Here is a 27,713-nt window from a genome sequence, read left to right on the forward strand (position 1 = left end):
TATACCAATAATTTCCCAAAAAAATCTGCGAAATTAATAGTTTCTCAGAAATCCTTATCCTCCTCTTCCTCCTCCTCCTCTTCCTCCTCCTCTTCCTCCTCCTGCTCCCCTTTCTCTTCCTCCTCCTCCTCATCATCCGTCTCTTGCTACTTCTCCTCGTCCTTCTCCTCCTCCTCCTCTTACTCCTTCTCCTCATCTTCCTTTTTCTCTTCCTTTTCAGCAATGTTTCTAAAACTTTTTAAAAAAAAATTTTGTTCTAAAAATTTTCAAAAATTCATCCCAACAAAAATAAAAATGTTCAAAAACAACTTGCTCAAATATTTAAAATTTTTTTTTTTAATAATTTAAAATAAAATTTAAAAAACTTCTAAAAATTTAAAAAATTTCTAAAAATTTATGCAAAAAAATTTTTTTGGGATACATTTTCAAAAAAAAGTTTTCAAAAAATTTTAAGTAAAAAAATGTTTAGAATAAATGTTTCTAAATAAATGTTTGTGATAGAATTAAAAAAAATTATAAAAATAAACTCTGACAGATTTATTTTTTATTTAAAAAACATTGAAAACACAGTTCATTTTTACAGACATGTACAGAATATAAAACTGCTGTTAATACAATAGCGTAGATGATGGGGGTGAACTGGTTTCATTTAAAGGCACAAAGGCTGAGAGAATTATAAGTGTCGAGTTACAGCTCCATTTTAATTTATTTTATTTTATACCACCACCAGATTGTAGATTTGACTCACCCAGAAACAGCAGCTGATTTTAAATTCATTCTTGAACCAATCAGACAGTCTGTGAAAAAAGTACATATTTTAGACCATGAACATTTTCAGGAACATTTAATTCTTCTGTAGACATTTACATAAGATCGGAAAAGATTAGTTTGTACAACTGTTTTCTAGCAGGAAAAAAAAAAAATCAAACATTTTTCAAGTGTCATTTCTTTTCAACATAAAAAAAAAACCAAAAAACTAAGGCCATGTTTTAAAGATGGTCCATTTGTACAAGTAACAGCTTTATACAAATAAAGATACTTTGAAACAAATACTGTATGTACTACAGCACAGCACGCAGCTTAAGCATCAAGATGATATTAACAATAAGTTAACATACTGCCTCCAGAGGAGAGAAGGACAACAAATAATAAAATACTTTTACAAAAATAATTTAGAGACCAACTGTTTTTGGTCATTTGTTTTGAAAAAACTCAATAAAAGATCATTTGTTTAGGGAGAAAATATTTTAAAATATCTATATTTTTAACATAATAGGGAGAAAAAAAGTAAAGGATAAAAAAAAGAACGAATGCCTCTTAAAGCTGTAAGCACTGATTAAAAATACATCTAAACATCTAAAAATCATCTCTATTGATAGAAATAGCAGAACGGAGGCCAAACAACTCTATTAACATAAAAAGCAACAATTGTATAAGATTGGAGCTCGACAGACGAAGCTGCCAAGTACAAGTTTCCATTGAAACTAAAAACAGGACCTTTGTGGTAAAAAAAACAAACTTTCTTTCACAAAGGAGTTAGTAGTGATAATAAAAAGAACTTTGTTGAGTAACAGGCCACGGCGTACACAACCGAACCACGGCTGAGTCAAGTCCTTCATTTTGTCTTTGACTCAGATCCATTTTTTTCTTCCTGACAGTAAAATCTACTCGTCGTATCTGAAAACATGTGAAGCACGTAAACAGAGTGGTAACAGGATGAGGGTTTAGACCGACGTCTGTAGAAGAAGTCAAGACCGTGATCTCAATGTGTTAGAGGTTAAAGGAACACGTTACTGGACAGAGCAAGAAATTTAGAATTTTCATTAACCTGATCTATTATCTGCAGGACCGTGAACCGCCACAAGTACATATGGACCATGTGACCATGTCAGGATGGAAACCAGCAGCAGGTACAGCCACTACACAGACACCAGCTTTTTTTTTTCTTATGTGATAAAACTGAGCCAAAGTTTTTATAGAACTGTTAAGTTCTGCAGTGGTGCATTCACTGTCCTAGGAAAAAGGTGAACGCTGCCATTTGCCTTACACAAAGCTAAGTCCTTGACTGTTGTTTTAATGCCAATGATTTGCAGTAAATGATGCATGTCATTAATCCTACTACTGTTAACGAAGTCTAAGCAGCTAGCTCAAGGACGTGTGCTAACATCTGAAAAGTTAAGGATAGATGTTCAAATTGACACTTTTTTTTAGGGTGGGTTCCTTAAGCTGAGGACACACTACACAGCTTTCAGTCTTTGGAGATTTTGAAAAGACCTGAAGTAAACACAAACTGATTTCAACAGATTTCTGTAAATCCCTTGAAGACTGGGGAGCAAACATATGACAACTGCATCTGATTGGCTCATTTGTCAGAACAACTACAGCCAACTGAACGCTACTCCGACAGGAGAGCGACAGTTTAAGCAACCGTACCAGTTGGGTCGGTAAACAATCAGATTTGTTGTGCAGACTTTAACCAGTTAAGAAACAGGAATGAAAATCTCTCGTCTCGCAGCGTGTCCTCAGCTTTGGAGAGTGGAGCCCTGGTTCCGCCCACTGGTCTTTAGACAGACCTCCGATTATGAGGAATCACACCGTTTGCCTACTAGTGTGATTAGCATAGCATTTTCTCCCTTTCTATGCATAAACAGATTTCACTGGCCACACCCCTTGTTTAGGTATTTACACTATGTGATGCAGTAGCAGGACCTGTACAGGTCGGAGGTCCAGCTCATCAAACCGAGAGAGACGTCGCTGATATCAAATGTAACATTGTTTGAGTCGGTAGTGCTCAGTTTAATCTGACGGCCAGGCCGCAGCTCCTCGCCAGCTCCACAATAATGGAGAAGAGGAAAGTGGTGACAATGATGTGTATCTCGGTATTCTGTTAATGGGGTTCATTACGAAGCCTGTGTGCGCGTGTGTGTGTGTGCGTTAGAGACATGTTAATGCGTTGAGACGGCCAAGGCCAACTACAGAAAATATAGGATTAGAATCAGACACCAGGGCCGGACAGCGGCTCCGTCACAGTGTCGTCAACATCAAGTTACTCAGCCTCCAAAAGTCAGAGGTAAGATGTGTCAGTTTTGTTTCTGTTTTTTTTTCTTCTCCCCTCTCCTCCCTCTAGACCCAGGCTGTGTTCCAGACAGACTACACCGCAGCAGGAGTGTAGCTGCTCAGCAACACGTCCCAGGTCTGGGTCAGTCTCTATCAAGGCCTGCTGCCTGACTCTGCATCGCTGTCATCAGCAGCGCCGACATAAATTGGACTCTTCCTCTGCAGCGCTGGCTCATATTTACGCGGTGACGACCTGTTGGAACCCTCGCTACTGTTCCTGATGCCGTAGCCGAAGTAGATGGCGAAACCTACAAGTAGGAGGAGGAGGAAGAGAGGAAGTCAGGCAACAAGAAGATACAATAAAAAACCTTGGTGGTGAAAGTATGTAAAAAAACAAGCAGGAATAGTGTTGACGGAACTGACCAATTGCCATCCAAACTGCAAACCGACACCACGTGCCAATGTCCAGCTGCATCATGAGGTAGAGGTTGACAAAAACACTGAACAGAGGCAACCAGGGAAGAAGAGGAACCTGGAAGAGACGAAGTCAGAGTCAGAACTGGGACCCGCTGCTGACAGGTACGCTACATTTTCCGAGGTGGGAGGTCAGGACAGTCACCTTGAAGGTAAGAGCCTCCTTGCTCTCGGGCTGCCTCCAGATGATAACCACGCAGACGACACACAGCACAGCCAGGAGGATACACGGCACCATAACTCCTGCGTGTCCTTCCAGCAGCTGGGGCAGGTAGTTGGCCAGGACAACGCAGAGGATGGTGATGAAAACGGCTGCAGAGCAGGAGGGAAAACAAGAGGAGAAAGGTTTCATTAAACGGTTGGAGCAGGACGCCGCTGCGACTCCAGCTTCTGCTGCGAGATCCTTACAGATGATGGCGGTGGTGCCGTAGACTATTAACCCGGACTTCTCCGTTGGGATATTCCTTCTCGGGAAGAAGAGCAGCTTGGCAGTGAAGGACTCCTGGAGAGGCGCGTCCTCAATCTCAACGCCGTACTCATCGCCGCTGTCTCCTCCAGTAACGGCCACTTTCTCACCTCCCACCAGCTCCACCAGTTTCTCCATCTGGCTGGAGGAGTTCTGTGTGGTCATGTCTGGCTGGTACCTGTCAAAGGAGGAGGTGAAGGAGGTGAGAGTCAGGGAAGAAGATCCTCAGGCTGCACTGGGAAAAGAGTGAGAGTCCTACCTGAGGATGAGGACACAGATGGCCACTAGAGAGTAGGCCAACAGAGTTCCAATGGACATGAGGTCGACCAGAGCTGCCAGGTCGAACAGGAAGGCCATGAAAGCTGTGAGGAGAGAGAAAACCACGTTTCAGTAAAACCGAATAATGATAATTAAAAAGAAGAAAACAACGTCTTAAAAGCAGAGACTGCTATTACCTGCAACTATTCCAGAAGCCACCGTCGCCAGAAGTGGTGTTTTTGTGCGAGTGTTCATCTTGGAGAGCGATCGAAAGAGCAGGCCGTCTTCTGCCATGGCGTAGATGACTCGAGGCATTGGAAACATGGAGCCCAGCAGACTGGTGGGGGAGTAGGGGGGAGGGATCCACAGTTAACACAATTATCTAAAACTGTAATTAAAATTAATTTATAGCCTCATTACTTCCTTCCTTACCTGGTGGACAGAGCACAGAGAGAACCTACGGCCACGATGTATCTGGCAGGAGCCCAGCCCACGTAGCTGAAGGCCTCCGGCAGAGGACTCTGGGTGTCCAGCATGTAGTAGGGCATCATCATAGTCAGAGCAGCGGATACGCCAAAGTAGGCGAAAAAGCAGATCAGCAGTGACGCCACGATGCCAATGGGAATGGATCGCATTGGGTTTTTTGCTTCTTCACCTACGAAGGACAAAAGAAAATTAGTTATTAAAAAAAATCCAAAAAGTTTGTTGTTACAGTTGTTATATATCAGAGGTTAATGTTTTTTTTCTTTTGTCACAATAATAAATGTATTTACACCAACTTTTATCTTTGGGATTTTTATAATAACATTTTACAGAGTAACCAGTTCTTACTTCACTGCTGCCTTTCTTTAAGCTTCAACGGAGCTAAGCTACTGAACAAAGTTTGGATGTAGGAAAATACATCATCTTTGGGAAGAGTGTCACTTACTTGTTGTTGCTATACAGTCAAAGCCCACAAATGCATAGAAGCAGGTGGCAGCACCAGACAAGACGCCAGTCAGACCGAAGGGAGTGAAACCACCGGTACCAAAGTTCTTCTCGACTCTGAGGAGACAAAAACATCCAGGTAAAAAAAAAAAATGACGGCGATCGATCGATCAAACTCACAAAGATATGAGCATGGGTTCAAATACTGACGAGTACGGCCTGCTGCTGTTGCTGCTGCTGTTGTTAACGTATGTGATAAAATCCTTTTCTGTCAAACTCCAATTCGCCGGGTCACCTTTCACAAAGCCCGATATTATAACGAAGCCCAGGACCACCAGGTTGATGCCTGTGAAAATCTTGTTCACCAACGCTGACTCATTCACACCAAAAGCAAGAAGCCCTGAGAGAGAGAGAGAGAGAGAGAGAAAAAGAAGAGATGTAGAAAGAGGGATAATAATTTAGCAGCAGCAGCAACATACCAACGCTGACTCATTCACACCAAAAGCAAGAAGCCCTGAGAGAGAGAGAGAGAGAGAGAGAAAAAGAAGAGATGTAGAAAGAGGGATCATAATTTAGCAGCAGCAGCAACATGTCACATGGTGTGGGTGGATGTTACAGTACAGCGCTTCATCACTCTTCACAAGCCATCAGTCACCAACATCAACCCAACACTGCCATGCCAACTGTGATGTCCAACAACACTCATGACTCATTTTATGTTAAAAAAAAAAAAAAACTTCAGGGAACGTGGTGTCAATCAAGAATAGGTTGTTTGGCCCACAATTTCTTTTTTCTAACCTGTCTAAAGGACTGGGTAATTACTTAAGTCTTAAATAAACAATGCTGCATAAACTGTATAAATGAAATTCAATATATATTTTAAATCAAATAACTGCAAAAAAAAGGATTTTGCAGCATTGGGTTTTTTGCTTCTTCACCTATGACAAAGAAATGACTGGTAAAAAAAAAAAAGATCACAAATAAACTGCAGGTAAGATTGTGTGGTTATGTTAAAAAACTTAAATGAGAACTTGTGGTTTCTCTGGGGATCGAACCCAGGACCCTCTGCATGTAAGAGAGGTTTTACCATCAGAGAAGACTTGACAGTGTTTCCATCAACAACCTGTCAACATGATTATATTTTCAACACAAGCCCTTAAGGCAACTTTTTTTGTACAAGCTGCAACAGAGCTAAAATACTGAGCATCGTTTGACGTTTTTTGCTCATGTCGGAAAAGCAACAGTAGCTGATGACGGTGGCTCACCTGTTAGCAGAAGGACCAGGATGAGGGCAAACAGATCAGGGTACTCAGCCAGGACTTTACCCGGAACCTTCATTGCCATGGAGGCTTTGAAAAACCCCGAGATCTTTTGTTCAACCAGATTATCAAAGGTGGAGCTCCACGCCCTGGCTACACTGGCCGTACCTTGTGAAGGGAGACAGATAAGAGCCGTTCAAACAGATCTGTAGTCAGATTCATGCAGGAAAACACATGTCAAACATGCAGAGAAACTCCAAAGTTCAGAAGGCTCACCTATCACATACGAGAGGATGAGGTTCCACCCTGTAATGAAGGCCCATATTTCACCAACTGTCACATAGCTGTACATGTACGCCGAGCCTGTTTTGGGAACTCGGGCTCCGAATTCTGCGTAGCACAGCCCGGCCAACATGGAGGACAGAGCGGCGATGAGGAAGCAGAGGACAATGGCAGGCCCCGCCTTTTCTCGGGCGACCTCACCGGCCAGGACGTAAACACCCGCTCCGAGTGTGGAACCTACCCCCAGGGCAATTAAGTCCAGGGTGGACAGGCAGCGAGCAAACTGGGTCTCTTCACCAGAAACATCCAAGGCCCGGCGTCGTAGCAGCGACTTTCCAAACTTCTTCAGCTTGCTGGCCATATTTGCTGTGACTGAGTGCGTGGGCACTGAGGCAAGCTGCGTGTTTTAAACCCTTCCAAGTGTGGGTGTGTGTGACTGACGTGGGTTTAAATAGCCAAGGGGCGAGCGGACAGAGAGTACGGGTAGGTTGGGCAGATGGTGTTAAGTAAACCAGGGAGGTGTTTGTTATTGCTGCTGGTGTTTTCTCTTGACTGAGGCAGACACGAGAGGAAGCGCCGGATCTGTGGTCACAGTGGAGGCAGATTAAAACCTATGAGGACACAAAGGGGCAAAAAGAAGGGGAGAGTTGTTAGGTAACAGCCGAAGGTTACATTTTTCCAGAGGCTCTGAGCAGCAGCAGAATTCTTCAATTCTGTTTCCAACCAAGGTTTTCCAGGAAAGGTGTTCAAGCTGTGAAACGCTACAAAATAACAAGCCTCAGAGGCTCCATGAGGTACCGTAGTATTATTCACCACCACCTGGGGTTTATATAAATAAATATATATATATATATATATATGCAGAGAACATAAGTGTTGTGACTATTTGTATAATCCTGCGTTACACAGAATTTTGCAGCAGATTTGAAGACGTTCCTAGTAAAGGTGGGTGGTGGGGGGGCTCAGGGTCATGGTGTGGAGATGACCCTGACATGGTTTTCTCTCACTATTCTAAAGTACATTTTTAAAGTAATAAAAGGTAGCAGTAATAATTGAAAAACAATATACATAATTAGGTGAACAATTTATAACCTCCAAAATTAGTATTTTAATTTAATTTGACTACTTTTTTTTGCACTACATTAGAGTTGTATTTGGGCCAAACATCTAAACTTTTTTGGCTCATTTACGTACTATCTTTGACCATTACGAGGATAACTGACAACTTTATTTGTAGTACTTTACTAATCCACTAATGGCATTTACTCTCAGCATTTAAGCCATCTGTCAGCTTTTGTCGCTTGCTGAACTACAATCTTGGCATGGGATTTGAACCTGAACCCAAAAGCTTAATTCTTAAACCACTAGACCACAGGTTCTATTTTTTTTAATATATATATTTTTTTAATTCTAATTTTAGGGTATTTATTCCCATGATGTTTGTTAGTATTTATTTAGCCGACACTTGCCTGAAACCGTGCCTTCACTTATTACTTAATTATTAGCTTTTATAAAGGCAGCTGTGAAATACTTAAGGTGGAGTAATAATTTTGTTCTCTCAAATGCAGCATGCAATTCTGGAAGCTTTCCTAGAACATTCTTGCGAGTAACTCAAACAGCGTAACACAGAGAATGTACAATAACCTGTATTTACAGCAGGCGTTTACGTAAGACAGGTGTTTCATAAATCAGCAGTAACCCAGTTGGACAGAGGAACGCCACAAAGGAGCCAGAGTCTAATATTCATAACAATAAAAAAGTACCTGGGCCATAGCATAAACCCCTTTAATGAAACAACAGCACCACCAGCCGTGCCAAATTCCTCACCACTCCCTGACCAAGTTTTAGAACTCACGTCCACATGAGTTGTTTTTTTTTTCAGACAGAGAGAAGCCTGGGAAAGCCAGAGCTGTGAAAAGACGGCAGGGTACAATACTGTGATCCAACATCAACAGACAGGAGGAGGAGGAGGATGGGGAGGGGGAGGGGGGGAGAGTATGAACCTGCAGCTCAATAAGATGACGCAGCTGCAGAAGGTTATTCAGATAAAAGCGGAAAACTACCTTGACCCTCCAAGTGTATTAGAACGAGCTGCAAACTGTCGGATAATCCTTCACTCCAGGAATAAAAAAAGGCTGTTCTGCCATCGTTCTGTTTTGTCTTTCCAGAGATACAAACAAGATACTGGCTTTATAACCTTTCCTTATCGATGACATGAAGCGACAGGGTGGATAATGACACACAAGACTAAACCATCCTCAAGGACAGCAGCATCCATCACCAAACAACCACTGTGTCAAGTTTAGCAAAGGGCAAATGATGACATCTGCTTCTGCGAAAACAAGCGCACAAACACTGCACACATACGCACAACACTGTCTGTGAACCGCGGTTCAGATTTAGCCAAGGTCAATGGGAATAGCGTGTGTGACTGCGCAGTGGGGTATATTTCAAGGGCATTTTGGCTCAGTTTGAGTGAAGTTTTGTCAAATGATTTAGCCTTATTTGCTCAAATCAAACTATTTTATGTGCAATTTCATTTTCGTTTTTGGTGCCAAACATCAGTACTTTTAATTTTGTTTAATTTACTTCAGTTTTTACTGATTTCTAAGATCACTTCCAGTAACTTATTAATATTCTTCTGGCAGTTCTTTAGTTCTACTTTCCCATTTTTGGACTAGTGTGTTAGTAGCCAAATTGACATTCTATTCTTTATATAATACATTTAGGCACCCTTCTTTATTTAGTGTTTTCAATTAATTTTTAACAATTTGTTTAGATTTTCTTACCAGCAACACATTGGCAAGGCACATGTAGAGAAAGGGTCAGGCTTCCTGTGTTAAGTCCAATTAGTCTTATCTATAATACTACACTGCATTTACAACAGCTACTATAACCATTAAAGACAGAGTTGTAGTTTATGTGTATCACAAAAATATTTAATCCCAGTAAAAGAACTGTATTCCCTGATTGTGAATTTTTTTTTTACATTGAATTTTATTTCTCCTAAAATTCAATGGGGAGATTCTTTTTTTTTGTTTTTTTTTTTTTTTAAACCAAGTCCAGGCTTAAAGTCAGGATTTCAGCTGAAGGTGGGCGGAGCTGTGTCAAGGCAACGCTGCACCAATGTCTGAGGCTATTATTGCAGTGACACCTGATTCCACAGCGTGACTGCTGAGACGACAGACGGACATTTCAGGCCTATCAGTCACTTCACTAGGCAGGCGGCAGGAAAAAAAGGGAGACTCTGGTGAAACACACACCCGAGCTCAGCCAATGGGTGAATGGGTCTACACCTGCAACTTAATAGAATTAACATTAACATTTAATTCAATTAAAATCTGGGACACCAACACTGAACGGGTGGAGCCAAAAATCAGCCTAAACCTTTAATTACTGCAAAACAAAGAAAATTGAGTTCAAATTAGTCTTGGCTTCTTAACTAAATGATTGTTTCTGTGGTGTGAGCACATCAGTCACGCAATTCAGAAAATAAAAATCCAAATGTAAGTTTTACACACAAAAAAAAATCCTCTCTGCAGACACAGATTAAAATAAAATCTAACTCTGTCCCTTTTCTTTTTGTGACACAGCGGATACACATTAAATCTAACTCTTTTTGTGACACAGCGGATACACATTTTCACATGGTGCTTTAGCACAATAGCAAGAATCTATGAATACTGCAAAAACAAAAAGAATTTATCAAAGCACGTCTGACCACTTCCGAGGTGAATATCCTGCCTGGTGCAGTTTAAAGTGAGAAGAAGAAAAACACGGTGAAACAATGAAGTACAAACGATACAGAGTAACCGACAAGCACAACAATAAACACAGCGTCTTCTGAAGACTGCTGGGAAACTGGCAAATGGTGGAAGTGCACATTCCAAGAGCATTTTCCACCGGAACAGCAGGACCTGAGATCTGAGAGGGTTGTCACTGTAGTGTCAACAAACCTTTATGACTAACGCGGCGTGCCCAGTGGGATGTGATCTCATTAGGAGTTCACCCAACACTCCACATGCCAACGTGCATACCAACAGAAGAAGGTAACACAACCCTTTTTCACGGATAGTTTGCTTCCAAAAGCCTAGCCAATAAAAATGAAGTTTGGTACAATGGGACCTTTTAAGCATTTTAATACTAATTGGACTAATTGAACTCTTTGCTGGATTGTTAGACTTAAGACTACAGAAGAGGATTTTAGGTTTTGCAGAAATCATCCCATCTTCAAATATGCCACTAATCATGATTGTAATGATGATAATTTTGACCTTATTGAACTGCTGGCTTGACTTTAAAGGGTCTGATTAAAATTCTCTCTCAGTGTCAGTCCCATCACGCCGGCTGTGTGCTAAGCTTTCCCTTGTGCTTTTCACGAGGATGTCTTTATTGCATTTTTCTCAGGTGTGACTCAAAGTTCTACAATGCAAGTGCCCACATGCCAATGTGGACTGATGGGTGTGTGATCGCCAGGAGTCAATCAAGATTCCTGCTATCAATGTATACGCACAGAAGGAAGTTAAAAGGGCCCTTAACCTGGAGGCGTGGGACCAGCAACAATAACAACGATCCGGTTAAAACAGGTTTCAGAGCTTATGATCTTGCGCCACAACTACACTTTGCCACAACCGCTCCAGAGAGCCCTAAGCAGATTACTGGGACAAGTAACAATGCTGTTAACCTGAAGGCCGGGGCACACATACACTGGTTCGTTTTGGCTGCAACTTTAGCGTATCAAAGCTGTCAAAAATGCAATTAAGTTTAAACACTGTAATCCTTACGCAGGAGCTCTTTACTTTTGACACCGTCTATTCTGAATGTCCATTTGTGTCCACACCTAACAGTCATCATTTTCTAAATGTTCATAACAGGAATGAATCATCATTTGTGGTGCACACATTGTGAATTAAGCACACAATGTTCAGGCCTGGCCCAAAGACTTGATGCGGTCTAAACCAGTCCTGAATAGAACAGAACACTTTATCACGGCGGGCTGTACGCACGCCATGATCCATTACATATAAACAATGCCTTTCCAGGTGTTTGTTGTCCTAAAGGAACACTGTGGCCTCCGTCAACGTCTGCATCCTTGTAAAGATGTGTGTGTATACTGGACCAACTGCTGAGACTAAACCCAACAACCTTTTAAGTCACCTGGCTGGACACAATCGCCTCTGCCAAGAAAATGTGCTCGTTGGGAAACGGACTGTCACAATCTAAAAGGTCTGTTCATTTTCCCAGGACCAGAGTCAAACACTGTCAGGAGACTGGAATGAAAGCGTTACTACATATTACTATTACAAAATACTCAAAAACACCCAATGCCATGTATACAGAAAAGGATCACACTGCCGTAAAACAATTATGTAAATCTGGACGTGATGATAAGCAACGTTAAAAAACATTCACTTGACTAGTACTTTTAAGGGTGTGGTTTACATATTCCACATTACAACACACATAATTTGCTACACGACCACATTCTCTGTTAACTAGTAACTATTTGCGCTATTCATTCATGCAAAAAAAAAAAAAACGATTTGAGGGAAATTGGGTTGTTATACAATACAATATAGATCAGTATTTATAACAAAATTGTATTGGCAATACATTAAAATAAAACAAATTACTCTTAGTTAATAAGAGAGATCATACCATAAAAATCATAAAGTTTAGGTTAAACAGGTAGAGAGGGAGGTGAGCTACAATATATTTAAAGGTTTGCCCATTGTAACTGATACAGAAGTCTGTTCAACTCGGTCTGTTTAACGATGCATAAAACGTAAACATTACGTGAAATTTGAGAACGCTGCATTTAACCAGCATGCCACCAAATTAAAGTTTTTTTTATGGCTAAAGGGTGATAGCTGACTTTCAAAAAACAAATACTTAAGAATTAAATGGAATTTAGACACAAAACACATTGTTTCTGGAGAAGCCCAATTATATTCTCTACCGAAAAGCTTTTTTCTTTCTCCTAAATTCTTCTGCACATACCGTTCGTCACTTTTACATCTGTATTGAAGCCCCAAACATCCCAGGGTTAGAAAGAGAAATGTATCTGCAATTCACCGGCTGATGCAACTGAAGCATGGGTGACACCCTGCTGTTCGGGGCAGTAAAGTGAAGAAATCCCCACGGAAACAAAGGGCGTCTTCACCGTATGTCTAATTTCATAGCAATAAGTGAGGCTGTCTTTTGAAAACACTCACTTGAAAGCAGCGCAGGTCATAATAGTCGAGTTGTTCATTCTGTCACACACGAAAACGCGGCAGCTAAGCTACGTGGCTCCGTTTAGATTCTCGCGTGGTCTTACGCGCCGCATTTAGGGTAACCGGGAATAATGCAAGCATTATGACGCGGTAGCTAATAATAGGGTTCTAGTGGCTGGTGCTTTAGGGTCTCCGCTAAGAATCTGGGAGGTAGTGACCGGAGACAAGTCAGGTAAAATGCAACGTTGCATCAGTCTCACACACGCGACGGTTAACCGGTTTCTGCTGGTATGACTACGTCTGACTATAAGCACAAACCTGTTCCGTGTCTGTGCCCATGAATAGCAAACAGAACGTGGGAAATGGAAAATGTATCTGCAAGTGCTAATACTAATCCTATTAATACTATTTTGCCAAATGCCGATCTTACGTATCTTTTAATTTTGTGTCTGCCAAATAATGTTAAAACATGTTACAAATAATACAAATATTACACTGCAAAACAAAGAAAATACAAATATTGTGCACTGAACATAAAACTGTCACAACTGGCATGAACCAGACTGTGGACTTGTCTAGTTAATATATCATATCCACAACGCTGATAAATTCTGTATATAAATAACCACATAAAGAAAACCGAGTAAAGGAGTGATTAGTATAAATGGATATGCACAAATAACTATACATATATTTGTTTTTAAGACAGAAATATCTTGAGATTTAATTTGAATCGTCTCGCTTCCGACGTTTTTTGTGGGCATTAAAGGCGACATTAGTCATTCTCCCACTCCGTGGGTTATTACTCACTGCTTCACATTTTTCCAAAATTAATTTAAGAAAAAACTCCATTGGGATGACACCGAAAAAAAACAAGACACTGCTGATTAGTTCAGTCCTATAATGGTATTCTGTTCTAAGGTTACCTGTTTCTACTCATTTTCCGTGTCCTGGTCGACTACATCAGCTGATGCCCCGCTCAAATGACAATTTCAGCACCACGACCAAAGAACAATGGTTAAAAAAAATTTAAACGACACCCATTAACATTATTATTCGAACAAATTAATAACAATAAACGCAAAGTACGCTAGATTCTCCACATGAAAAAAACAGTGCGCCAATACTACGGAGGTGACACGCGGAAGATTGCATCAGTCGTTTACAACCGGAAAATCAGTTACTACACTACTATTACGATAGACACTGAAGTGTTTATCGTAAAAATGTCAAAGAATCTTAAGTTTTACCTTTTGTTTAGGCTTCTGTTGTTGACAATGTGATAAGAGAATACCAAATATGAAGAAAGAAAAGCACACTTTAACAACAGTCGCTGATGAAATTTGCCGCCCGGTCGTGCGCGTGTGCTGCTTTTATACGGCAGGGCGGGATGTATACAAACAAACCTACGTCACGGGGGCGGGCTTCCTGTACATGAATGGAAAGACAAGGCAAAGACGAAGGAGGAAGCCATTTTTGTTTTATCGCGATTTCTTTCGCCGACGTGCGAGATGGGAGAGCTTTTGTAAAAGATTAAAAACCACACATTATATATATAATAAAGGCGCCGCTACAAGAATCTCAATTCATTCGCCAGTTTGCCGACACTTACCCATAGTAGCCATGACCATATATGGGCATGTACGGCGTTCACCACCGTTGACGTAGCGTCTATAACCTGTAGCTACCTCTTGAAAATTGTAAATCATAGCATGGGATCCATTATAGAAAGGTAATACTTTTGTGCAGCATTGACCTTCATTACTATTATATTTTCTTTTAAATATATATATCATTTTAAGGTTTAAAGACATCAAAGCGTATTAATAAAATGATGGTTGCTTGGATTTACATTGAACGTCTGGCTTTGGTCTTTAGTTTTTAAATTGCAGCTACATCCTGCTAATAGGACTTCATGAATTTAGTTGTTCATTTAAAAAGTTGCAGTCCTTTATTTTTAGTGTTCTCTTATTTTCACAATATCCTGCCACTTCTATTTATATATATATAATGTATATATTAACGTGTACATTTAAAAGAAGTATTTGGTACAAATGACTGCAGGTATGACAATATTTATAATCATATATTGACACTTGGTGACCAATAAAATAATTTCAAAGTATGAAAAAAAAAAAAAACAAAAAAAAACAATTCCTCCTGACGCAAGAGTAATACAATACTGCATCTGAGATATTAATAAATGTAATACAATTCTGTATTTCCAGACTGGCTGAAACTGGAGGCATGACATAGACATTATTAAATAAGAAAAAATGTTATTATGATTATGATTATTGTTAATAATAAAAACAGATTCTGTCAACAATAACCACAGAGTAAATATCCATAGGTAAACAGACAGAATTCAAATTTTTTTCAACATTCTTTTCAGTCTATGCAGCCACTTTTCTTTCTAGCATATTTTGACTTTATCACACTGCTTTGAACTGCTCTTTCCAATTTCTTCCACTTTATCAAACTTGCTCAACAAGTGGTCTCTGTTGGTATAACCACTTTCCCACTGTCACTGAGGGCCTCAGTGTTTGGACAGTTATCCAAATATGTCCTAAGCTCTGCTTTGCACCACTGTGTCCATCTTGTCCACTGACTGTTGTCACTCTGCACATCAAAGATGCCTAGTTTTGTAAGTCACAGGCCTCACAGTGACACACACACATATATACCCATATATATATGTAACAGAGGTTAATAGTTATGTAGTTATAATTGTTCCTCCCTGGGCGTAAACTTGATGTATATATTTTTGATATCTCCCTCTTTCTTCTGACTTTATGGCCCTTGTTTTTAACATTTTATTTAATTCTGTACAATATATTTATTTTATGTGTAGGGGCTCGGGTGGTGTCCAGAAGGAAAATTAATATTATGTAAATACTATGTAAATTCCGTTAGATCAATAAAGGCGTTGATGACAGCAGCATGACAGCTTTCTTAAAACACAACGGTTACATATATATAGTACTGCTTAATATTTTTTAAACGAGAGTAGCTAGATATAGAAGCTTTCAAATTAGGGATATATAAGTTTGTAATTAAGATGTACCACAATCAATTTTTGTAGGCAATAGCAGAGTCCCCAAATAAAAAAAAAAGTTTTGCTTCTTCTTACGGTAAAAAAATTAATGGGACACGGGATTACTTTTTTCTATTTGAAAGAATATTTTACTGACGTACCCAATGCAAAGACAAGTGAATTTTTAAACTGCATTCACAGCAACCCCTGCAGGAGATGGGTGGTAAAACATGAAGGCTGAGTTTACCAACAAAGTCGTACTCTGTAAACTACCCTCTAAATTAAAACAATCCGTTTGCTACTAGTGTGGACAATACGTGTTTTACTTACACAATTGTACTGTTTTTTTTTTAAAACACCGGTCATGTGAATTTGGGTTTTTTAAAACACCGGTCATGTGAATTTCGAGGGCACTTTTACATATTTATATTCTTCTCCGCTAATGCCTGATTCCGGGACAACTTTAATCCACCTCCTTAAGGCAAATCCCCTTATTTTCGGTCGAAGCACAAGCAGTACAAGATTAGCAGACTTTCAGGTTTGTTTTCAATGGAGCGAAACGACTCAGTGTTGCGTTTTGTAACACACCCAGGTTGTTGTTATTGTCCAGCTGTAGTTTCAATTTTCCTGTCAATAATTTTCTTCACTAAGGTCTACAGGCTACATGGTGTAAGGGTGTTTAAATCGCTTGCCTTACCTTAGAAGATCATGGTTCGATTCTCACTGGATTTTCTGTGGTAAGTTTTCCCTGTGAAGTTGTTTGTTTTCTCCACGCTCTTCAGTTTTCTACCACTGCAAAAATAAAAATAAAAATGTAAGTTCACTTTAAATTGACCATGTGTGAATGTGGGTGTGAACGGCTGTATGTATCTATATCTTACCAATGACTGCTTGAATTTGCTGTAGCTTCTCCCACATCACTGGAAAAGGTTCAAGCGGACCTGTATCTGCACCGAGTATCTGCTGTGTGTGGTACTGTACACTGCCAATAACAACGAAAACGGTCGTACTCTTACTTTGATACATAAAACAAAAACAAAACATACAGAAGTCTAGTTGTAAAACATCTTTCCATCCACGACTCCTCTTCTTCTTCTTTGTTTGACTGGAGCCTTCTCACATTTTACACAGACCAAATCGGTCTATGACTTCACTGATGATCAACCTTGTTACGACATGTCACGACCACTTGAAGGAGAAGTGGAAAAGAGAAAATGCACAGAGAGGGCAGGGCTGCTGTAGACGAACAAAGCACCACAGACAGACCAACGAAATACGTCTATGCTTTATTTTGCAGGACACACCTGCGTTCTTCCCACATCAATGCAACAGACCCTCACTTGTAATTGTACTGTTGGAGTAGGTGTAATATTTAGGTTTGTAGGTTCACACTGTTCACGGAGAACGGAGCCGCTTCAGAGTCCCTCATCCAATTTTCACAAACGACCTCCATCTGAATCGTCTCATTTTATAAACTAAGAAAAAGAGGCATTTAAACACGACTCAACAGGCAGCAGGGACTTTAATCTGAGGACAGGAGTGACCAGGGGCTTCCTCTGTGGCCCACAGCAGAACTTCAGTGGTAACATGTATAATAGTTCACAAAATATGATATAGATTAAAAAAACGAAGCAAAAAACAAAAAACAAAAGAAGCATTGAACAGCTGAAAACAAGCACAGAGTAATCCTTAGTGCGAGTCATGGAGTATGCCTTTAAACCATGAAATACTGTTCACAGTGCTTATACTCTGTTTATTATATCTCCATGTAACATTCTGGACAGCTGATCTGACAAAGAACAACCAAGTATGTGGGGGAGGGCGGGGGGTGATGCAGTGAGGGGGTGAAAACGATGTAGAACAAGTCCAGGATGGAAACAGGAGAAAATGCAACGTATGGAACTGTCTTTTCTCAGGATGCTACATGTTGCTTCACTTTGGGAGCTTTTAATCGAAAATCTAATGTCAAAGCAGGGAAGATTAAAATCAGATGTTGAAAAACTTAAACCATAAACGTCATTGTAAAAAAAAAAAAAAAATAGCTGTGATACAATGACTTCTGGATTACATGATCAAAAATAATGCACAAAAAATATGTGGAATGGCTGAAGTAATCATTGTTAAATGTTTCAAATGTTGCCAATGGTTTAATTTTGTCCAGGATAGGTTGCCGTATTTCTTTTCCTACACTGTTGATTCTGCTCAGTTCTGACGTTTCCACCAGGTTTTTAGTGACGTGATGTAGAAATATAAGTACTTGGTTCAGGAGCAGCAGCCTGTATTGTCTTTGTGAGAAAAAGAGAAAAAGAAACAGACAATATGAAAAAAAAATTATGTTAAACGGTTAGTTCAGGTTTTTTTTTTTCAGCATGTTTCTATGACGTGCAATAAAAATCTGAAAACATGATGTCTAAAGATTTGAAACGTATTTATTTTTAAAACCTCTCTTTAAAAAAAAAAAATCCACCTCTGACATCTATCTTTTTATCTGATCTTCTTCAGTTCAGAGGATATATTTGGGTAAACACTTAAGAATGGTATTTAAATGAAATTGGTCATTTGGACAATTCAACCTGGAACGCTATTTTTGTCAATTTAAGTTTTTAAATTATTTTTTTTTCGTGACAGACAAATATGTTGTAAATTAGTGTTCACGGTAATATTAAACAACACCTCAGTTTGAGATCATTTCTGGTAAACGGTAATGAACCTTTTTAGTATGACTCTAATTCTTAGTATGTAGGTCTTAGTATTCTAATTCTTAGTATGACTAACAGCATGCAGACGTGTTAACTGAGCCGCACACAGATCGTGAAAAACCGACCATGCTTTTGAGTCATCAGTTCCTACCTGTTACTTGTCAACAGTGACGTCTGATCACCTCAAACTTTCTTCTAAACCATTCCCAGTCCTTGATGTTTGTACCGAGACTAAGCTAATGATCTGGGATCAATTCTAATACAGTCTGTTGGTGTGACTGTGAGGCAACAACAGAATTTGTAAAAGTGAAGATGGAATATTCAACAAGGAATGACTCTGTTTAATAGAATTAGTCGAACCAGAACATCCTGACATGTCTCATTAAGTCCTCAGTCACCAAGGTCGTTAATATATATATATATATATATATAAATATATATATGTATGACACAGTTAAGAAGAGGGCAACTGGGCTAAACAGAACTGAAGAAGCCTCTTGGATGAGAGGTAAAACAACTGACATTTTGGAATTTAATGGTCACTATTCTCAGCCCCTGACAGCTGGTATCATTCAGTTGGGTTACTGTTTTGCTCTAAATGGGATCTCCATTTAAGAAAATTGTCATCCTGCTGCACTACAGACATAACAATTTTGGTAAAGACCAAACGCATGTTGATTATCGAAAGAATTTCGGGAAAAACCTGTCTGTCAGACTTCTATCTAGCTGTTTACAAAACCAGAACACACAGTCCATGTAAGTACACATCAATATAACGTACACAAAGTATACAGGACTGCATGCAGCACTTCAAGCGAAGCTGCAGTGCATCAGGCCACCATTAAGAAACATGCGCCACGTACATGTCATAAAACGAAAATAAAAGACGCAGCTTTAAACTGATGTTCTTCATCAGACCCATAACTGTAGCAAATGGGAGGAAATGTTGTTTACGTAGTGTTAGAAGCAGACTAGCGTTGAATAATTACTCAGCAAAACCAGCATGTAGCTGTTTATTTTCTGCAGAGAAAGCGTGCAAGTTGTCCATGCAGGCGGCGGACGACGAGTGAAGCAGAAAATAAAAAGACAAAAAGCTGCAAAAATGGGTGATGTACTGCGACAAAGCCTACGAAACAATAGTTCACATTATGCACTGCAGCTGATTGATGTTAAAGTTAGTGCCAGTTTGGGTCGAGAGGGAAAATGACTAACATATTTTTCCACATCTGAATGCATCTTAAATTAAACAATAAATAGATGTGCAGAATCTACTGCCTCACACGGTTATTTCATCACCATAAAGTGTGTTCTGTTTGTGTTCTGCAGGAAAGATGGATTGGCATCATGTGACGTGCTGATGATTTTAGCATTAGTATAGCAGTAAACTATCGCTCTCCACACAGTGCCCATGCAGCTATTTATAAAGGCATAGTTACGGTTTTAAAAGTGTGGTTCTGTGAGTCAAAGCTGAGTCTAGGTCCTTTTTTTTTTTTTTTTTTTTTAACAAGCTTAGAGTCAACTTAATCCCATGCACCAAACATCAAAAAGGTAAATGACCAATTTAAGCACAAAGGGTCTTTGGAGCTGCTGCTCCACTGCTCCCTCATATGGTAAGTTTGTGTCAGTAAAGTAGACTAAGGATTTTTCTACACAAGAGTAAAATATTGTTTAACGGCTACTTCTTGATGTATCACATACTGTTGTTCTGTCAAGGTATGTTTTTTTTCCCTTGTGTCTGGTTCCTGGCCTCAGTCGTGAACATGTGTCATTCTCTCAAACGACCACACTTGAAAAAACCCAAACTGTGCCTTTAATTACCTTAAAGCTCTAATAGACAGTATATATATATAAAAAACAAGACGAACTTACTTCATTCATACCTAAAAAAAAAAGAGAACAAAACAGGATCAGAAACGTCATTAACAGTATACATGCATGACTATGGGACATCATCATCGCCAACACACTCACTCACTCACTCACTCACACACACACACACACAAATAGATGTTGCTCTACTTTATGGACATTATATTACAATAACGTGACACTAATCAGGATGAAGGCCAGATTCCTCAAACTGTGTTTTCTAATGTTCAACACAAAACCAAATGAAACTTTTGATTTGGAACTTTTATTTTGTTTAATTTATTACAAATAGTAATTTTGTGTAAATAAGTGTTTTAAATAAACCACAGTGCAGTATTGACGTCAAAGCTGCCAGTGGCGGGGGAGACCAAAGGTTCGGCCTATAAAAGGATGGCGCTGCATGTAAGGTTTGGGAACCACTGGTATAGAGAGAGGAGCAGGAAGGAAGTTAGAGGGAACTGTGTTGGGGGAGAGAAAAGGGAGCCAGTTCATTCTTACGACCCTCAGTGTTTTTTTTGCTGTCACCCCCACCCACGCACACACACACATGCACACACAGATGCCCCAATCTCTCAGTTTAAACCCTAGTGTCGTACTTTTCCAGGAATGTAGTTACGGTCGATGCTCTCATCCTGCAGGAACATGTGAAGACAGCGCTCGTTCTGGGCCAGTGGGTGACCTGCAATTCTGCAGACACACACACACACAACACAATACAATACAATACAATACACAGACACTCGCTGCTCATTTATCTCTGTGGACAATTGGTGAAAACGATGATCAGATAGATGGAACTTTACTAATCCCTCGCGAGTTCTAATTAAGGCTGCAGCAGCCGTGCAGCACCATAAAAACATACAGGAGACTAAAAGAATAAAACTAGAACAGTCAAATCAAACAGTCAAGTAAGCATAAGGACTCGTGTGTGTGTGTGTGTGTGTATACTGTGCCTTGTTTTGGTTTACATCATTAAAAATTTAAAAACACATTGTGCAAAATTTAACAACTAACCTATTTCTACAATAAATATATAAACGTATGTGCAGATATTCAGGTTGTTTACACCGACTCACCTGTTGATGAACTGTTCCAGGCCCACTCGCCGCTGCTCTATGAAGTTCTCATCGAATAGTCCCTCATCTCCACGGAACGGCAACTGCCTCTTCAGGGCTTTTCCCGGCAGAGGTGGTACTACAATCTGAAGGTGTCAAAAGTCCCCAACAATGACAGTCAAACATTTGCCTACAGTTTCCAGTTAATGTCAGTACAAAAACGCCATTTCATTTTCTAAATTACGTTTTGAAGATGAAACCTATCGATTGAGTGGAAGATGATTATGTTTCTCCACCTGTTGGTCTGACATCAATCATTTTAATCACATTTTAACTTTCCATCTGACAGTCTGTTTAAATAACAACGGCAGTGAACCAGCACTCAGTCAGTCACCCACCTTACTGTCTCTCTCCAGCTCGTTCTTTAACCACTCAAAGTCACTGTATCTTCTTCTCACGCAGGAATCCTTCAGTTTGAAAATGGGAAGGTTTGTCTATGTGGACCAGAAAAGAAAAGAAAAACGACACAACATAACAAACCTTTAACTTGATTATAAAGGAAGTGACATATACGCTATACTCTGGACAAGTGTCTCTTATCACCACTGAAATTTCTACATTTCCATTTCATGTAAATGGTTCATCATTTATATACATAAATATGTATGCCACAGCACAGCTAAAATGTGAAAAGAACTATCCTAACACATTGCCTACACCTAGTGTATCTGAGAACATCGTGCTAAAGGGACAAAGGTGTTTTTTTTATAATACAGTGGACTGTCCAAGTGCAATTCAACATAAACCAGTGTGTAGTCTGGACAAAAGTGACTATGTTGCATTTAAGCAATCTCAGTCTTCTGCAACAGCTTCTGTAAAATGTCTGGAGTTTGCTGAGTCAGTGATTTTCATCAATGTTACTCTTTTACAAGCTACAGAAGGAAGTGAAAAATACTTTTACGTAGTCCAAGCTAAAAAACTAAACTCTGCGCTGTGTGCTAATTATTAGGAAATGTTTAAAACAGCACACATTTTGCTACATTAGGTTTTAAGCCAACTCCATCCAAGAAGAATACTTTTGGGATATAATTGTTTGGACTGACATAAATGAATGTTTTAGTCATTTTCTACCTGTTGGCAAACCTTTGTGGATTACTTGAAACCAAATTGTATCATTTTCTAACTGTTGGCTATTTCTAGCCCATTATATTTTTTAGAACATTTAGATTATTTTAATCAACATTAGAGGTAGTTTACTAAAAGGGGACACATTACCAAGTTGGTCCTATTAGACTAGTACTGACTAATTTTAATAATAATAATAATAAATCTCCAACACAAAAAGAAACAAATATGCAAGATGTCAACTAGCACACACGTTAGCTTGAGATTTTAACGAGTCTTACAAATACTGTAATAATGTAGGAATATTATTTACTCCAGTTAAGATTGTGCTAGCAGGAAGTCCATATACTGTCCCGTGACTAACCAGTACTATGTGCATGCTAAATAAACATGCTAGCTTTCCCGTTAACGCGACATTTAAAATTCTCACAACAGGCCGCAGAGAATCCCCGGCACTAGAGTTCGAACCTCACCCCACCTTGTTCGCCCCTCGCCACTGCGGGTCAGCGTCACAGCTCGTCCCCCCTGTGTTGACATCAGAGCTAACATGCTAACAATATTCGCAACAACAGTGTAATTACCAGTTAGCCTAGCGGCAAGGGTCTAAAGCCTGCGCAAAGCTAACGGAACCGACACATACCCTCATTCGAACTCCGTAAGTTGTGTAACGGTTCCGCCCAACTCCGACAATTTGTGGCTCGTGGACGTCTATCTCCAAGAAATTGCTGGGAGGACCGTAAGCATCCGTGAGGTCCTGGGGCTTGGAATTCAACCGGCGAGTGTCGGCCACCGCGGAATCTGTCATGTTGTCAGGTTGCTTACACTCTTTGGACGACCAACGGCGAATTAAACGGCGTCAAAGCAGCTAAATGCACTGTTTAATTTGAAATCCCATCGGAAGAAGGCATCAACCGGTTGTTGGTAGCCGATCGGTTCAGCTAAGGAAGTAGCTGACTCGAATGTTGTGTGTTGCAGCCGGGGCCAGCCGCCCTGCGCCCTACCCTTCTGGAATCTGAAAAAATGCGTTGACTCAGATTCGTGCAGTCAGTGGGACTGACTGGGACACTCTGTGCGCCCCCTATCGGAGTGTTGTATACTATGCATGATATAAACGTAAGAGTATGCGTGTATTAGTATAAGCGTTTGTAAACACGAGTAGCTTCTCTGCCCATTTCTATAGAGGGTGCTATTAACACAGTTTGATGACCTGGTCCGTGAATTGAGTGCAATAAACTGATGCGTTAAGGCCCGAACAGACCAGATACAAGCTTCTGGGTCTGCAATCTGTAACTTAATTACAAATTCAAGGATTGGAGAGTAAATTTTACTGTTTATGTATTTGGTTTTCAAAGGATAGGATATATGCATGAAATAATCTATAAAAATGCAAAAAGTCAAAATATCGAAAATAAGGCAATAATAAAAAAAAACATCTAGGAAAGGGAAGCGAAGTAAAGTGAACTACTTCGTTCATTGTGATACAGCTCACCACTGCACACAATGAAATGTGATCTCTGCTTTTAACCCATCACCAAAGTCAGCAGTGTGTGGGGACAGTGCTATGACACCCAAGTCCGCTTCCTAAACCACTGCCCCGATGATCTAACTAACTATAATCTAACTATAAAAGGTACTGCATGGAAATAAATAGATTTTGTGTAAAAAATAGATTTTTTAAAAACAAAAAAATAGATTTTGTGTGTATCAAAATCTACATTACTTTACTCCTGGACTGTCTTGGATTGGATTGTGTGTGTGTCACCTAGCAGAAGATGTTTGTCAACATAAGATTGTACATCCCCTCCCGGGATGAGAGGGTTTCTAATCTGAGAGCTGATCTTTTTCCTCGGACTGGAAAACAATTGTAGAAGCGGAGGATGATCTGGAGGCAGTCTGGTCCTCACAGTTGTCCTCAGGGACGGTGACAGAGCAGTCGGTTTGGTCGGTGGTGACCGAGGAGGAGACAGAGTCGTCGTCTTGAGACTGGGACACCTGACAGTATTCGCGAACGGTGCACGTGCGCTCAGTGTAGTTGGTTTTAAAGTTTCCCTTGAGGCCCTTGGATAACTGAAGCCAATCCTTTAAAGAACAAGAGCAAAAAAACAAAAAACACTTTACTTGTTTTACTAAATCATTGTCTGACAAGCTGCTGCTGCTAATCACAGGATCAGGGTGGAGGTGCATCCAGGGGTGGTGTGTGACTGAAAGATAACAGTGTTAGGTTAGTGTTAAGTTAAGTTCTAAAATGACAGTGAGATCTGCTGTGATGAGTTGTTTGGAGACAATGTGCAGAAGACAAGTATATGAGCTGGAGGCATTTCCAGAGAGATTCACAATGTGTTTGTTTATTATTTAAATTTTTTATCTATACATCTGTGACTTAAATTGTTATTTTTTGCGAAGGCTAGAGGATACATTTTTATATGTACAGGGAACTTGTTTTTCTTTACTGTGCAGATGATAGTATAAAATGTATTATTTTTATTATTGAGTGTTGAATATTTATGTCCCAATCAACTATAATTATAATATGTAAATATAAGTGTTAGGTCCTGACAAATTAGAACACAATTTTAAATACTAAGTCTTCTCCAACCAGAGAGTTCCAGTATTGGGGTAAAGGCAGGGCTGTTGGATGCTGCTTACCTCAATGTCATAAAGAACCAGGGACGGTTTTGGAACCACAGAGATTGGGATGATTCGGACCCTGTATGAACAAATTCACAGATGTGATTCTCTGTTAGTCTCTCATTTGAACAAGAGTTTAACTACATCATTTTATAGCCACAAACTATGTCATTTAAGTCTTAAACAAAGGATAAAAAATGTGTTAATAATAACAAAAGTGTACTAACCCTAATGTGTTTTTATTTATTTTATCTGTTTAACTACATCAATAATATACACATCTACAAAATCTTCCAAACCCAGTTCGTAAAACAGAGAGAGAGAAACAAGCACCTAGTACAAAGCCTCACCTTTCATGGTACAGAAGCATTGCCAGCAGTAGCACAAAGACGAAAGCCCCCAGACTGTAAAACAGGGGTGTCAACACAGACATGGAAGGATCTCCAGCTTTGGGGTCTGAATGTGAGGTGGGTCGGTGAAGACGGAGAGAAAGACAGAGAGTGGGTGAGGCAGCAAAAGAGAAAGAGAGAGAGAGAGCCATTAGTTAACTTTTATGGAAAGAAAGGCAATCAGTACCATACATCAAATCATTAGCAGAAATGCGTTTTCATTTTCAGAATATACGTGCATTTTTTGACTCATAAATAAATTAAAAATCATCCGAATTGCATTTTCATATTTTTCTTTTTCATTCTGTAACACAACTAAAACAAACATGTCTGCCCTGCAAAAAAGGCAACCAAATTCAATTTGAAATGGGGTAACAAGCAATTTACGTTAATGCTATTCTATTCTGAGGTCAAAATTTCTGACACTTTAACTGTTGTTCTTATTTAAACCAAGACTCAAGAATCGTAGATTTTTATGCTCAATACCGCATTCCAACCATTAGCCAATGTTCAGCTGTATTTTATAAAGCTCTTATTTATTTTACATTTCATACATGTAGAGGTTTATTTTTATTGGTTGCCAGTGATTCTTCATCTTTTCGACTACTTGCAGGGTGTTTATTTCACCTGTGCTGTTGTTGGATCCCCAGACCGCAGGCCTACTCCAGTCACTCCAACGGAAGGATTCTCCGCACACCTTATGCACTCGGCTACGCACTTGTAGCTCATAACGAGATCTGCTGGAAGGTAAGTTGATGATGTAGCTCTGTTTCCCAAAACTGACTGTAGACGTCTGTGAAAGAAACAACATAAGATGGAGAAGTGTATGAACTGAGACAGAAGCCACAAAAGACGAGACCGTGATGACCATCTTCTGCGTTGAGTTCGCTCACCTCCCATTTCTTGCTGTTGGCTCGGAATCGAACCTCACTCTCCACACATTCTGTAAATGTCTGGTTCCAGTAAAAGTACAGGTTGAAGTCAGATCCATTTTGGACAGTGATGTTGGTGGGGGGGTTTAACAAGACTGGGGTGAAAAAAAAACACAGAAACCACAACATAGTAAGAAATTACCTTTTTTTTTAGTATCCTTCTTTATTCTACAATTAATTTGATTTCCTTCTACCTACTACCTTTCCTCATTACCTTCAACTCTAAGCCTCTGGCATAACAGACAAAATGCCCCGTTTAACAGAATCCAAATTGGCCTGGGTTTTTCCCCCATATATATTAACCATGTCCTTTAAAAAAATACCTTTCTCTTTCAGAGTGAACTTCTTCTCAAAGGTATTGTTGCCGTGGGTCAGTCTGGTCTCAAACGTGTCGAACCTCCTGGTGTGCAGTTTATTGTAGGACTGGTTACATCCGGTGGTGATGCCGTTCTCTAACACATAAGTGGTGCACTTTGCGAAAGTCTCATCACTGAACCTGTGCACAAGTGAAGGTTTGTCTCAGTGAAGATTTAACTAAAAATATTTGTTCTTCTAAATAAAACACCAGGGTGCTGGAGCAGGATCGCCTTGCTCGGTGGGGCAGCCGTGGAGAAAGGGTAGGACGGAGGGCAGGTTCTGGGCCACTGTCTTAAAACCACAAATAAAATTGGAGTCTTAAGTAATTAGTTAATTGCCCTGTTGTGGAGAATGAGTTTCAGGTTCTCTACACTGGCTTTGCTGGCTTGAAAAAAAAAGGCAAAGAACAGGACTCAATAGAACAATGTATAGAAAAATGACAGAGATTTTAACAGGCCGAATTGTATTAAAATTAAATATTTACATATGTAATCAAAATAAAAAAAAAAGCCTCCTTCAAATAATTTGATTTATTGACTTGGAAAAAATTAAGGAAACTGTTGTTGCGGAAATTCAACAAACCTGCTGCTAAATGTGTAATTGACAGTTGGGGGGCGCTGGTTACCCCAGGAGCACGCAACATATTCAAGATGTATCACCGAACAGTTATCAATCTCTGTAAAA

General features: G+C 39.7%; 3 protein-coding genes across 9 annotated transcripts in view; all 3 read right to left on the reverse strand.

Annotated features, from left to right (window-relative positions):
• Positions 1-527: 527 nt before the first annotated feature.
• Positions 528-16,741, reverse strand: slc7a3a (solute carrier family 7 member 3a). 6 transcript variants are annotated; one of them, XM_008333201.3, is made up of 12 exons: positions 16,673-16,741; positions 6,718-7,334; positions 6,448-6,609; positions 5,393-5,582; positions 5,184-5,299; positions 4,688-4,910; positions 4,453-4,592; positions 4,257-4,359; positions 3,940-4,175; positions 3,677-3,843; positions 3,481-3,589; positions 3,211-3,365 (listed from the first exon to the last, which is right to left on the reverse strand). In XM_008333201.3, exons 2-12 carry the CDS (start codon positions 7,082-7,084, stop codon positions 3,211-3,213), a joined length of 1,968 nt encoding a protein of 655 aa, XP_008331423.1. In that variant the 5' UTR covers positions 7,085-7,334; positions 16,673-16,741. The 6 variants fall into 6 exon arrangements, with proteins under 6 accessions (XP_024921494.1, XP_008331423.1, XP_008331422.1 ...); XM_008333200.3 differs by lacking the exon at positions 16,673-16,741 and adding an exon at positions 14,551-14,699; XM_008333198.3 differs by lacking the exon at positions 16,673-16,741 and adding an exon at positions 14,189-14,343.
• A 737-nt stretch (positions 16,742-17,478) lies between these two features.
• On the reverse strand, positions 17,479-23,743 carry snx12 (sorting nexin 12). Of its 2 annotated transcripts, XM_008333213.3 has the most exons (6): positions 23,364-23,737; positions 21,997-22,092; positions 21,620-21,744; positions 21,140-21,230; positions 20,544-20,554; positions 17,479-18,260 (listed from the first exon to the last, which is right to left on the reverse strand). In XM_008333213.3, exons 1-5 carry the CDS (start codon positions 23,526-23,528, stop codon positions 20,549-20,551), a joined length of 483 nt encoding a protein of 160 aa, XP_008331435.1. In that variant the 5' UTR covers positions 23,529-23,737; the 3' UTR covers positions 17,479-18,260; positions 20,544-20,548. The 2 variants fall into 2 exon arrangements, with proteins under 2 accessions (XP_008331435.1, XP_024921523.1); XM_025065755.1 differs by lacking the exons at positions 17,479-18,260; positions 20,544-20,554 and having other exon boundaries at positions 21,113-21,230; positions 23,364-23,743.
• Positions 23,744-24,043: 300 nt separating this feature from the next.
• Positions 24,044-27,713, reverse strand: part of LOC103395485 (cytokine receptor common subunit gamma) — a 4,449-nt gene continuing 779 nt past the window's right edge. Inside the window, exons 2-8 of the mRNA XM_008333211.3 lie at positions 27,612-27,705; positions 26,996-27,168; positions 26,634-26,767; positions 26,368-26,533; positions 25,702-25,807; positions 25,370-25,430; positions 24,044-24,802 (exon numbers count right to left, since the gene is read on the reverse strand). Of these exons, the coding sequence (XP_008331433.1) occupies positions 24,545-24,802; positions 25,370-25,430; positions 25,702-25,807; positions 26,368-26,533; positions 26,634-26,767; positions 26,996-27,168; positions 27,612-27,705 (992 nt within the window). The 3' untranslated portion in view covers positions 24,044-24,544. The remainder of the gene's footprint in view (positions 24,803-25,369; positions 25,431-25,701; positions 25,808-26,367; positions 26,534-26,633; positions 26,768-26,995; positions 27,169-27,611; positions 27,706-27,713) is intronic.

This window comes from Cynoglossus semilaevis, chromosome 19 (genome assembly GCF_000523025.1).
Source record: "Cynoglossus semilaevis isolate Cse_v1.0 chromosome 19, Cse_v1.0, whole genome shotgun sequence".
In the NCBI taxonomy this organism is placed as follows: Eukaryota; Metazoa; Chordata; class Actinopteri; order Pleuronectiformes; family Cynoglossidae; genus Cynoglossus; species Cynoglossus semilaevis.